Source organism: Bemisia tabaci, chromosome 10, assembly GCF_918797505.1.
Source record: "Bemisia tabaci chromosome 10, PGI_BMITA_v3".
Classification (NCBI taxonomy): domain Eukaryota; kingdom Metazoa; phylum Arthropoda; class Insecta; order Hemiptera; family Aleyrodidae; genus Bemisia; species Bemisia tabaci.
Window position 1 is genome coordinate 7164718 of NC_092802.1, and position 12106 is coordinate 7176823.

General features: G+C 42.2%; 1 protein-coding gene across 7 annotated transcripts in view; it reads left to right on the forward strand.

Moving 5' to 3' along the window:
• Positions 1–12106, forward strand: part of kug (FAT atypical cadherin kugelei) — a 517384-nt gene that overhangs the window by 424876 nt on the left and 80402 nt on the right. For all 7 annotated transcript variants that reach the window (XM_019040503.2, XM_019040505.2, XM_072305395.1 and 4 more), the window contains one exon: positions 11621–11727. In XM_019040503.2, the coding sequence (XP_018896048.2) occupies positions 11621–11727 (107 nt within the window). The remainder of the gene's footprint in view (positions 1–11620; positions 11728–12106) is intronic.

A 12106-nucleotide genomic window follows, 5' to 3' on the forward strand; every position in this document is an offset into this window, starting at 1 on the left:
GTAGGGGGTCGTTGGTGTTATTTTTAAATGCTGTAAAAGAAAGAATTTCGGACTCAAAAAGGAAGCCCTTAGTGCATGGCATTCTTTCCCTTCACTCTGTTTTTATGTGTACCCTTGCTCAGCCAGTGACCTCATGCTTTTAGTGCCGAACATGTTAATGTAATGTTCTGAACAGTAGCCGTACGTGTACACAGAATAGTGTTATTCTTATAATGTTGAATTATTTTAATCCAGCTTTTATGAAATTTTCGCAACTATGCAATCAAATACTCGTAAGATTTTCTTCATGAGAGGCTTGAACTTAACATAATTTCTCCTAACCTAAACTAGCCTACCCCTCTTACCTTCTTGCGGCATAAGAAGTGCCTAGATTTATCGCAGGCGGAATTTACATAGATAAATTTTCAGGGCTCTTTTTTGTTGAGAAATGGCCCCTGTTGTTTAGTTGAATGCCTTTTTGTTTAGTTTTCCTATGCATAAGTGTTTCTACGGATGAGCCAGAAATTATAGTTCCCACTCGCAAGATGTGGTCCAATTACAGAGCTTGATTTCGTACCCTGTCTTGTGGTCCATTATTCGATTTCCACGGTAACCCTGCTCGTATGTAAGCTTTACGTTGTGCGAACTCAGTTCATTTAATAGAGGGAGAGCTCTGTCGTGCTAAGTAGAAACAACGTATGACCATTCAAAGTTTGCCAGATATCCGCTGATAGTATATTTATTTTCGAGAAAAGTTATGAATATTTATCCTAGAAAATTTTAGATACCGTAGATGAAATTGAGAACAAAATTCCCTGAAAAATTGGAAAGGAAATATGAACAAATTTCCCCGAAATTTATGTTTGTATCAACGGGATTTCGGCAAGATCCGAAGGCCCATACGGCGTTTTTCCTCAAAACGGCAGAGCTCTTACAGGAGCCCGCGTGCTGCCGCGAAGCGGGAGAATTTATTAGAACTGTGTCGAGTTTTCTTCGGGGTATTTCGCTCCATTGAATGCGCAATCCCACCTCCGCCAAGATGTAACCGAGCCCATCGCGGCGCCCGGTAGAAAATATCGGTATCCTCGGATTTCATCGTCCATCTGACAACGCTGTACGCAATTCCCACGTTTAATTTTCAAGCCCGCATCAAGCCTGAGCTCCCGGTAAAAGTTGTAAGTTATTCTGATTAGAAGGTGGAATTATGGTCCCTCGACTGCATGGAAAAACCACTAGTGTGGCTGGAACAAATGCTCGGATTAAACGCGAAACCCGTAAAGTAGTGAGCGAGGCACAATTCACTACGAAGCGTTGCACTTGGTGCGTTTTGCGATTGCGACTCGCGCTGGATCGTGTTTACAAGGGGTGTCCTTTCACTCGGTGCTTTCTCCGCCCGCGTTCGAGTTTCTGTTCCGGCGAGGCGCGGTTAAAAAATTGAAAAAATGCACGGTAGCCTATTTTGGCTTTATTATCCGGTTCGTTAAACCTGACTTCCGGTCCATCGAGCCGGATTCTCTGATTACGTAACTCCACTATTTTTTTTCTTTTGGCTCCGTTTAATACTGCACGGTTAGATTAACCCGGAGGGTTTCGCGAATTTGCAACACTGTTTTTACTTTACTTAAACGTCCTGTAAGTGTCGATTGCATCGTATTAGCGGAGTCAGCAAATGGAGATGTTGCATGTGTGAGGAATTTGCGATTTGACCATTGATTCTTATGTAAAATTTTGCGAGAAACACGATGGTGCCACTGGTTTTCTCTGAAATTAACTTCCAAACTCAAAAAAAGCTCTCAAGTTGAGGCCAAAATGGAGGGGATATCCCACGCTATCCTGAGAGTCCACGTCTACATCAAGACAAACTCTCCATGCAAAGGTAGGGAGCAAATACATTAGCAGTGATGCAGTTTTCAGTTTTAGAGTCCCCGAATAAAAATGCAGCCCTGTCAATGTATTTGCTCCCTATCTTTGCATGGAGAGTTTGTCTTGATGTAGAGGTGGTGGTGAAATCGGAAATATCGGAGTATCGGAACAAAATATCTTTATTTGTAGCATCAGTGAATGAATCAATCGAACTGTGTCAGGCAGAAAGGAACCAAGCTACATCAGTTATTGCTAAATTTTAATTGGGCAATTTAATTTTTTACTAGAGAACGGTTGTTCTGGTTTCTTCGAAAATTTTAAGGAATTTTCTTCGAATTGGACGTATTTATGCGAAAAGGAGATATGTGCAAGTGGAAAGATGGGGTGTGCTCGTTAGTGGTCGGGCCATAAGAATGAATGGGGAATATAAAGCGCCAGTGACGTCAGCGGCAATGAGTGCGCACTCTAACGACGGGGAGATGGTCGTCGGGGCGCTGTAACTCGTGAGCCCTGTGCACAAGGCTCTCTTGCCATGCCCGCGGCTCATGAGTTAGCATATTTTGCCGTTTAGCTCCTTTTGATTTAATAGAAAATCCCGCTTCTCAATTTTCTCAAAAGGAGCTATATCCACTTTTACATTGTTTCTTATGACCCAACTAACGAGCACACCCCATCTTTCCACTTGCACATATCTCCTTTTAGCATAAATACGTCCAATTATGCAGACAGTTCACTGAAATTTGCACGAAAATCTGCACAGCCGTTAAAATGTTAAACATTAAATTGCCCAATTAAAGGACCGCCTCACTATGGTCCAAAACTCAAGAATAGGAGGAAATAAGTCGGATAATCACTGAAAGATCACGAAAGTTTCGCAACTGATGTTCTTGAGTCGCTAATTTTGAATTTGATGTCAAATTGCATACATTTTGACAGGCACGCTGCGGCGCGGCGCGGCGTGCTGCCAGCTGGAAACGCGCAGTGACGCCTACAAACCTAAGGGGATACTTCAAGCATTGCGCAATATGTGACGCCTACAAACCTAAGGGGATACTTCAAGCATTGCACAATATGTGACGCCTACAAACCTAAGGGGATACTTCAAGCATTGCGCAATGTGTGAAGTGGCCCTTTAGGTTTGTAGGCGTTAGTTAGCGTTTCACGCTGGCAGCACATTGCAACGCGGCTCTCCCGGCGGGCGCGCCTTACGCAGAAAGGAACTAAGCCACATTAGTTATTGCCAAATTTAACTGGGCATTATTAATTTTAATTTTAATTTTTTAAGAGTACGTTTGGGCTGATTCCTTCGAACATGTTAAGGAAATTGCTTCGCGGTATGCAGAAAATTCACCGCAATTAGCTTGAAAATCTGCACAACGTTATCGTGTAAGACATTCAATTGCCCAATTAAATTTGACGATAGCTGGTGTGACTTAGAGTCCCTAGACAACGCGGCTCATGGATGTCACAAACAGGAATAAAGATTACGCAAATTGAACGTTTTTCGTAATCTTTGATAAACTCATTCCCGAATCTCTATCTCCGTTCCTTCTTTCATTCCGTTTGTTCCTTGTCGCGCCCCTAATTTCCCGGTCCATTCCAGTTTATAATCTTTGCAACTGGTGAAAATGTAATTTTTATTCCCGTTTGTGACGCTGTGGAGGCCTAAGATAAGGGAACCTACCAGAAGTGGATTCGTATTGCCTTTAATCTCAGTTTAATATATCTTGGTTCCTCTCTGCTTAACGTTGTACAATTGAACTCACGGCAAGCCATCACCTATTCTGCTGTGCTAAGGGAAAACGCCGTATGAACCTTCAGGCGTTCCCAAATTTCTTTTGGTAAATCACGAACTTTTGGGGGAAATTTTTGAATGTTTCTCTTCCAATTTTTTAGATAATTTTTTTCGAAATTTCACCTAAATTTCCTGAAAATTTCAAGGAAAAATATTCATAGCTTTTCTCATAAATAAACATTTTATCGTAGGAAATTTGGCAAATCTCGAATGTTCATACGGCAATTTTTCTTACACTGGAAAAAAAAGTCGCTTGAATCTAGAGTCCAGACTCTTAATAACATTGACGAGAAAAAATACTCTTGATTCAATCCGATTTTTCCTTGAATCGAAGAGCCGAGCCTGTTGATTTAGACGGATTTCCTTTTGATTCAAGCAAAAAGTCCTCTAGAATCAAGAGTATTTTTACTTGTCAATGTTTTTAAGAGTCTGGACTCCAGATCCAAGCGACTTTTTTCCAGTGATAGCACGGCAGTATTTAGCATCGAGGCCCAAAGTGCAAAGCCCTCCAACCTCTCAAACGCCGTTGTTCCCGCTCACGTGACGTCACAAACAATGACATAATGGAGTCGAAAAGAAGGCAGTAAATAATCCGCTCAAACTTGGGTTGACGTCGGCCGCGAGAGGGAAGGGGGGGGGGGGGGGTAGCGCCATAGCGGATCCGGAAATGGGGCATCCTAATGGGAGAAATAGAACGGCTGGATCCCCTTTAATCCGGACGACGTAATGATAAGTAAATATCACACTGTGCACTCTCCGGTCGCACTTTTTTTTTTTTTTTTTTTTTTTTTTTTTAAAGTCCGAAGTTCGCTCCGGCGCGCGTTCAAGTTTTACAAGCGGCGAAGTTTGTGTATCGCGATCCCTCCGCTGTCGATTTTGGTGGCGGAATGTGCCTTTTAACTTTTTTTTTCGCGGGGGAATTCGGTGGGTTTCTTGTGTGTCGGCAACGAGGGTTGAGGGAAGTCGCAGGGCGCTGGCAGATTACTCGGAAGGAGGGGTTGGGTCTCGTTGCTTAATTTCGAATTACCCCTATTCTATCGTGCTGAGGAAAAACGCCGTATGAGTCCTCAGGCGTTGCCAAATTGCCTTTGATAAAATGCGAATTTATTCGAGAATTTCCGGATATTTTTCTCCCAATTTTTCACAGAATTTCATTCGCAATTAAATCTGCAGTATCTGAAAATTTCAAGGGAAAATATTTATAAGACGCTTTAAAAATTAGGATTTTATCGGAGAAAATTGGCAACTCTCGAATGTTCATACGGCGTTTATCCGTTGCATGACAGAGTTGTCGCGGATACGGTCAAACATCGGACCGATTTGTTGACCCTAATCCAGTGTTAACATCGGAAGATACGGATTTATAAATCGAGGTCGGTTTTTTACATGAGCGGTAAGTATCGATAATTGGTCGCATTTGAACGGCAGGAGTTTTCCTGCTCTGGGAGTTTTGAAAAGAGACATATCTTCGTTTCCCCCGCGAATTTCCCGCGTGAAAGATATTTGCGAGGAATTCCGATTGATAATTCCCGAGGAGAATTCTCGTAGAGTTAACAAGAAATCTCCTTTATTCAAGCATTATTCCCCTTTGATACAGATCATTTTGAAGAGATTCCCAGTTGACTAACGAGAATGGGTCACTAAACCTTGTGTTTTTTTTTTAATTTTCTGAAAGTACCAGGTGAGTAGATTTCGCCATGTAGCGTTTCAAAATTTCCGCCACCATTTTATTTTCGTACAGAGGAATCGTCAGAGAATCTGTTTGAAAATTTCACTGTAGATTTCATCGGCAGCGCAAAGAAAATTCGGTGAAATTTTCGGACAGCTTTTTTGAACAATTTCTCTATAAAGAATTAAAATGGCGGCGGAAATTTTGAAACGTCGCTTTGCGCATGGCCTTGTGTGTGACAATTTGGGAAATTTTTTTCCGTCCGCGATTCGGCATCGCGTTTTCGAGGATGACCGGGCAGGGGGCGGAAGCGGGAACTCGGGAGCTAATGCGGAGGGTAATGGGAGGCGGAATGACTGAGAAACGGCGAGAAAACCGGGAATATATTAAAAAGCAGCGAGGAGGAACGCTCCGAAAGGGCGACAACATGTAGCTGATCTCCTTCCTTTTGTAGGATCTTAAATCCCTTTTTTTTCCCGAGTCCCCGCTCGGGCCGTAAAGGCTCCTTGGGCTCGCGCGGCAGTCAACAAGTTTTAATTTTAACGAGCGCTTAGCATGTAAATTGAATCGTCCGCCCCATCCGAGTAACGCGCCCGAGTAAAGCCCCGGCCGAATTTCCCGGATGCCCCGCGCGTTAAGAATCCGCCCCGATTTGAATATTCCTCCCCCCTTTCTCAACCCCCCTCCTCCTCCGTGTGAGCGTTCCTTTAGTCGCGTGGCATTTTCTGAAGAATAAAATGGGTTTGAAGTGTTCATGAATGCAATATAAAAAATATGATGTAAGGAAAATATTTTTGGCCCAAATTGTTTTTCCCATACTACCGTGTTGAGGAAGAATGTCGTATGAACCTTCAGAGGTTGTCAGATTTCCTCCGATAAATCACGAATTTCCAGGGAGCGTTCCTTTAGTCGCGTGGCGTTCTCTGCAGAAAGAAATGGGTTTAAAACGCTCTTGAATTTAATGTAAAAAAATATGATGTAAGGAAAATATTTTTGTCCCAAATTGTTTTTCCCTCACTGCCGTGTTAAGGAAAAACGCCGTATACACATTCGAGAGTCGCCGAATTTCTCCGGATAATATATGTTTTTTCGAGGAGTTTTATGCATATTTTCCCTTGAAATTTTCAGATGGTTAAGATTGGATGGCGTACAAAATTGTCCGAAAATGTGGAGGAAAAATATTCACATATCTTCTTAAAAATTAGTATTTTATCTTAAGATATTTGGCAACGCCTGAAGGTTTAGACGACGTTTGTCCTCAGCACGGCAGCATAGCAGTGTCCGGAAGAATTCGATCCGTCAATTGTTAATTTCTGCATTTTAAGAATTTTTTTTAAAAAGAACGTCTGATGTTCATATCGTGCTGTAGCACGTGAAGTATTCTCGTAAACATGTTTACAAAAGAACAGAGAGAGGCCTAGAGGCTAAGAAGGAGAGGCCCTTATGTTAGAAACAACTCATCTTTTCGCTCAAGTTTGCAACAGGCTATTTTCTTCAGGAAAATTGTTAGAGGATTTAGATTTAGAAACTTGCACGAGTATTATTACAAATTGGACGTATTTCTACCAAAGAGACCTATGTGCAAGTGAGAAATATGGGGTGTGCTCGTTAGTTCTCTGGCGGTAAGAGTGAATGAGAATAATAAAGCGCCGGTGACGTCAGCGGCAACGAGGCCCATCTCCGCGGTCGTCGCCGTCCGCCCGCCTCCGCATAAACTCATGAGCCCTGTCCACAACGCTCTCTTGCCATGCCCGCGGCTCATGAGTTCCGCATTCAGTTCGCACATAGGTCTGTTTGATAGAATGCAATATCCCGCTTTTCCAATTCTTCAAAAGGAACCACGCCCTCTTTTACATTGCTTCATAGGCAGCTTTCTAGAGCACACCCCATGTTTCTCGCCTCCACATAGGTCTGTTTGATAGAAATACGTCCAATTCAGAAATCGTCCTACATGTAGATGAGTCGTTTTCACATCGCTCTCTGGCGCTCTGCGATACCTAATCGCCACAAAACTTGGTCCTCCCACAACCCGTCATGGAGTTGACACTCCCTGATTTCCTTTAACCGTCGAACACGATGTCATTTTCCAAAACGCATATTTCTAACGCATATTGTGGTGTTAGGAGTGTAGTGGGATGTATCTCTATCAAACGGAACTATGTGCATTAAGACATGAGCCCTGCGACCCATAAGAATACGTGCATAACAGGGCTCACGCCATAACGCACATAGTTCCGTTTGATAGAAATACGTCCAATTCAGACTCTCTTGATGCGCTCATCGTGATTTTTAAGGCATTTTCTTTAAGACACAGCTCTTCTGTTTGTTCTAAATGATGTTTGCAACAGGCCCATTCGAATCGCTCTACCTAGGGAGTGGTGCAGACTCCTCTTGAGGTACCAGAAAGGTGGCGATCGATACTACCCGGGGTGACCGATAGGTCCGTTTCCGTCCGGGAACGGGCGCTGCCGCAGGGGCGAGGAGGGCGGCGTCTGGAATCATAAGAGGACGATTTAAGCGTTCAATTGCCCGGAAAACTGTTTGCATTAGCCTCGCGAGTCGAAAGACAGAAACACAGGCGCGCTGATTTATAGTTATAGACGCGGATTTGTCTGGAGAGAGGGGATAAAAATAAATAAATAAAACCGAGGAGATAAATAAAAACGCTGCCAACCAGACGCTTTATCGCCGGGTTACGGCGGCGAAGGAATATTGTTTCGCTCTCCTCCCGTGTAGCCCGGTATGAGTGAAGTACCCTCATGGAGAGAGACGATATTCCCGTTTTGTCTTAAGACTGGGTCTGGTGGATTCACCGTGTCTGGGATATGGGGAGACCGGGAGAATAGCGGGCTCCATCTCGGAATGAAAAAAAAATTCGGTCATGTGAACCGAATGTTCGGTGTTCTATATCATCCCAAATATTCGGTTTTTCAAACTGAGTTTTTGGTTCGTGTAACCGAACGTTCGGCACGTATGTATGGCCATGCGTAGTTCGTCAGTTCACTTTACCGCACAAGTTGGCTTACATGAACCGAAAGTTCGTTTTGACGAATTAGCTGGGCTGATATATGGAACACCAAACTTTGGTGCGTACGACGGAACTTTTTTTCAGTGCGGAATGAAAAGTGTTCGGAAAAATTGGGGATAATGGACCACTAGACTAGGTACGAATTTCAGCATTCTGCTACATGTTTCTCAACCAAAATTTCACGTAAAATGCGATGCGCATAGCAAAAGTTACCGAAATCAACTCCTTACGAAGATATTTAATGATTCATGATGCGTGAATTCAAACCGCCCGCTCACGAAAACTCAATGCTCTACGTGTTTCACATCGCGCGCTAAACTTCCATCATGATAGTCTCTGCAATATAAAAATCTGGAAACCTCAATCTTGACGGTTTGGCTCAGCTATAGCAAATTTCTTGTGGTTTTAACAACATATAATGGGAAATGAACATTGCTCGATGGAGAAGCTTGCTGAAACCGTTGTAGTGCGCGATTTGGCTCGAGTAGAGCTTTGAGTTTCTTGTGAGCGGGCAGTTCAAATTCCTCGTAACCAATGTGAAATAAAAACGTTGAAATCTTCGTTAGGAGTTAGTTTCAGTAATATTCGTTGCGCTAATCGTGTTCTACGTGAAATTCTGGTTAAGAAACATGTATCAGATTGCTTAAATTCGTACCTTGTCTAGTGGTCCATTGCGCTGGATGAAAATGTCTGTCGGTTCTGTTCGATTGTCTGGTTCTATTCGACTGTCTGTGCGATTTGACTGTTGATTCTTATGTAAAAGTTCACGAGAAACACGATGGTGCCACTGATTTTTTTTCTCCGAAATCAACTCCCAAGCTCAAAAAAAGCTCCCAAGCTCAAAAAAAGCTCCCAAGTTGAGGCCAAAATGGAGGGAAATGAATATCCCACGCTATCCTGAGAGCCCATCTCTACATCAAGACAAACTCTCCATGCAAAGATAGGGAGCAAATACAATGTATTAATTACAATGTACAATGTACACAATGTACAATGTAGAGAAAACCATTGGCCACATCGTTCTTCTCGCGAACTTTTACATAAGAATCAACAGTCAACTCGCAAATCCCTCACACAAGCAACATCTCCATTGTTTTGGGCCTAAATATCGCATTAAGTATGTATCGTGAAAATTATTTCGATGCCCGAAATCCTTGATACGGCAGGAAAGAATCAATGGATTTTCTTTGACAAAATATTTGAGAAGTCAGGAGAGTTGAAATTCTTTGGAACTTGTCGCCTCCTGTGAATATTGCGCTTTCTGAATTATTTTTGAAGGGGAAAAAGCGGAAACAATAAAAGTTACTTCAACGTTACCGGGCTCCATCAAGAATTCACAGGAAATGCCGCGCAAAAATGTTTTCGTAGAGCTGAAGATTATAGTTTCACTTCGCACATAGCACGAGAACTTATCTCGGTGATCTTGAGAGGCATTTGCTGCAGTCCTCCCCGCATTACGCTCATTTTCATTTTCCGAGAACAAAGAGGAAGTGAAATTAAATTTGCCCCCTTAAAAGGCTCGGCCAGCACCCTAAGATTCCTCGAGCCCCCTTTTTTCCGTCACCAAGTTGTTCGTCGGGAGATTCCGCTTGGCGCTTTTTAATTTTCAGCGAGCTCTATTGTGTCCCCGGGAACAACCAGAGCGGGGGAAACGAGGAAATGTGAAATTAGTTTGATTTCCTCCCGACTCGTCGCCAGACCTACCGCGCGTGCGACTGTATGACGTTGTCGAATCTAAATCTGATCAACTTTCAAACCTCCAGCCGACTGATTGTTGAAATTGACAGACAAAGCTATGGACAAAGAAGAACTAGGGAGTATGGAGCGATCCTATTGGTTGGGCGGGTGGTTCTTATAGGCCAAGGGGATTTATGATAGACTAACTCCTCTCTTTCTGAGTTAGAAGTACTCCTTTGTCTATTGCAACCACCCACGTCCACTAAGAGAATCGCTCCTTTTTCCAAGACAAAAAATTTGAACGATCCTTGAAAGAGTCATTAAATAAAAGTACGTTGCAGAGTTGTAAAACGTGAAGATATTAATTTCTCAAAGGCAAGCCTACAGGCATTACATAAGGTGGACTAAATAGGAGAAAAAAGGTAGAAATGATACTTAAAAAAATTTAGAAACTAGGTATTGCTTCCCACCACGCCGATTCCCATGAAACAGTGCGGGCCTTCACCAATGGATACATTAGTAACATACCCGATGCAAAACGACGGGAAAGAGCGTACACTACTAACGTGGTGAACGCTCAAAATTGACTTTTCTTTCTATCTATGGAGAAAAATCTAGTTTGCTAAGAGAATCCAAAGTAAAATTAGAGAGAGCCCCGGGTTTTTATCAGATAATTTTTCCGCGAAAGTTAGGAAAAATCAAGACACGAATTAAATAAATAATTTTAGACACTACGTTTAAAAATTACGTATGAAATCGCCAAGTGTTTCTAATAAGGCTCTTGTTTTCCTATTACGACGTTATTGTTATTGCCGTAAACAAGGCAACAGGGCAAAGTTGTAAGCGCGATTAGCCCGTAGCAACCATGAGCGCGCCGTAGCGTTTTATTTTCGATAGCGCTTGCTTGCTGATAGGTGTGATTAAAAAAAAGTACCGCGCGTACATGGGTTTTTTTTCACAGGAATAAGGCTCATTAAACCTTTTTACCACCCTTTATCGCCTTTTACAGCTCGCAACTTGAATCCGTTTTTATTAAATCCGAACTTCATTCTCCTGAAAATCTGCAATCCAAGAAGTGAGAATTGCGGTTCATAAGTGTCCCTCCTCTCCCTTCCCTTAAGAATTGAAGACGTGAGCTCGAAGGGATTTGACTTTTTGATCGTGAACAGTTGAAGTGCATCCCAAAATCGGTTCGTTTTTCGACACCAACACCACTGTTGTCAGTATCTCTATCTGTTGCTGTAAGTATACACTGGAAAAAAACACTTTGGATCTAGAGTCCAGACTCTTAAAAACATCGACAAGAAAAAATACTCTTGATTCAATCAGAATCTAGCTTAAATCAAGAACCACGCCTCTTAATTTAAGCGGATTTCGTTTTAATTCAAGCAATAATCCGATTGAATCAAGAGTATTTTTTCTTGTCAATGTTTTCAAGAGTTTGGACTCTAGATCCAATGTGTTTTTTTTTCCAGTGTACTCTCGCGCCTCGGTGATTTTTGGCCAGCCTGTTTTAAGCATGTGTAACAATGCGCATGTTATCCATGCTATCCATGTACCTTTATCTTCTTATTGAAATTTATAGCTTTTTTTCTTTTTTTATGTGCAGGTGTTATTCGGACGCTAGCGCCACTGGATGCAGAATCAAAACCACATTATTGGCTCACCGTTTTCGCATACGATCATGGTGTGGTTCCCCTCCATTCAAGACTCGAGGTAAGTTTTATTCACAAATCGATCATCAATTTTTCTTTCTCAATTACACTCGAACAGTACGAGTAGTCGCTATTATTTCGCACAGTTATATCAATGTCAAGACGCATCGAATTCTACAGACTCGGTCTGTCTGACATTCCAGGTAACCTGATGAGTATCAAAAGAAAAATCCAGGAAAATTCGGAATATAATTAGATTTCTCACGGATGGGTACAATGGATGGGTTGCTTGTTTCGGAAAATTTCCAATTAAAAAAAAAAAAAAATAAAAGTCCCGAAAATGAAAAAAAGAAAGACACGTCCAGAAAATGAAATAAAAATCAGAGTAAAAATAAATAATAACTTTGTCCAAAACCTTCAACGATTTGAAAAGTATTATT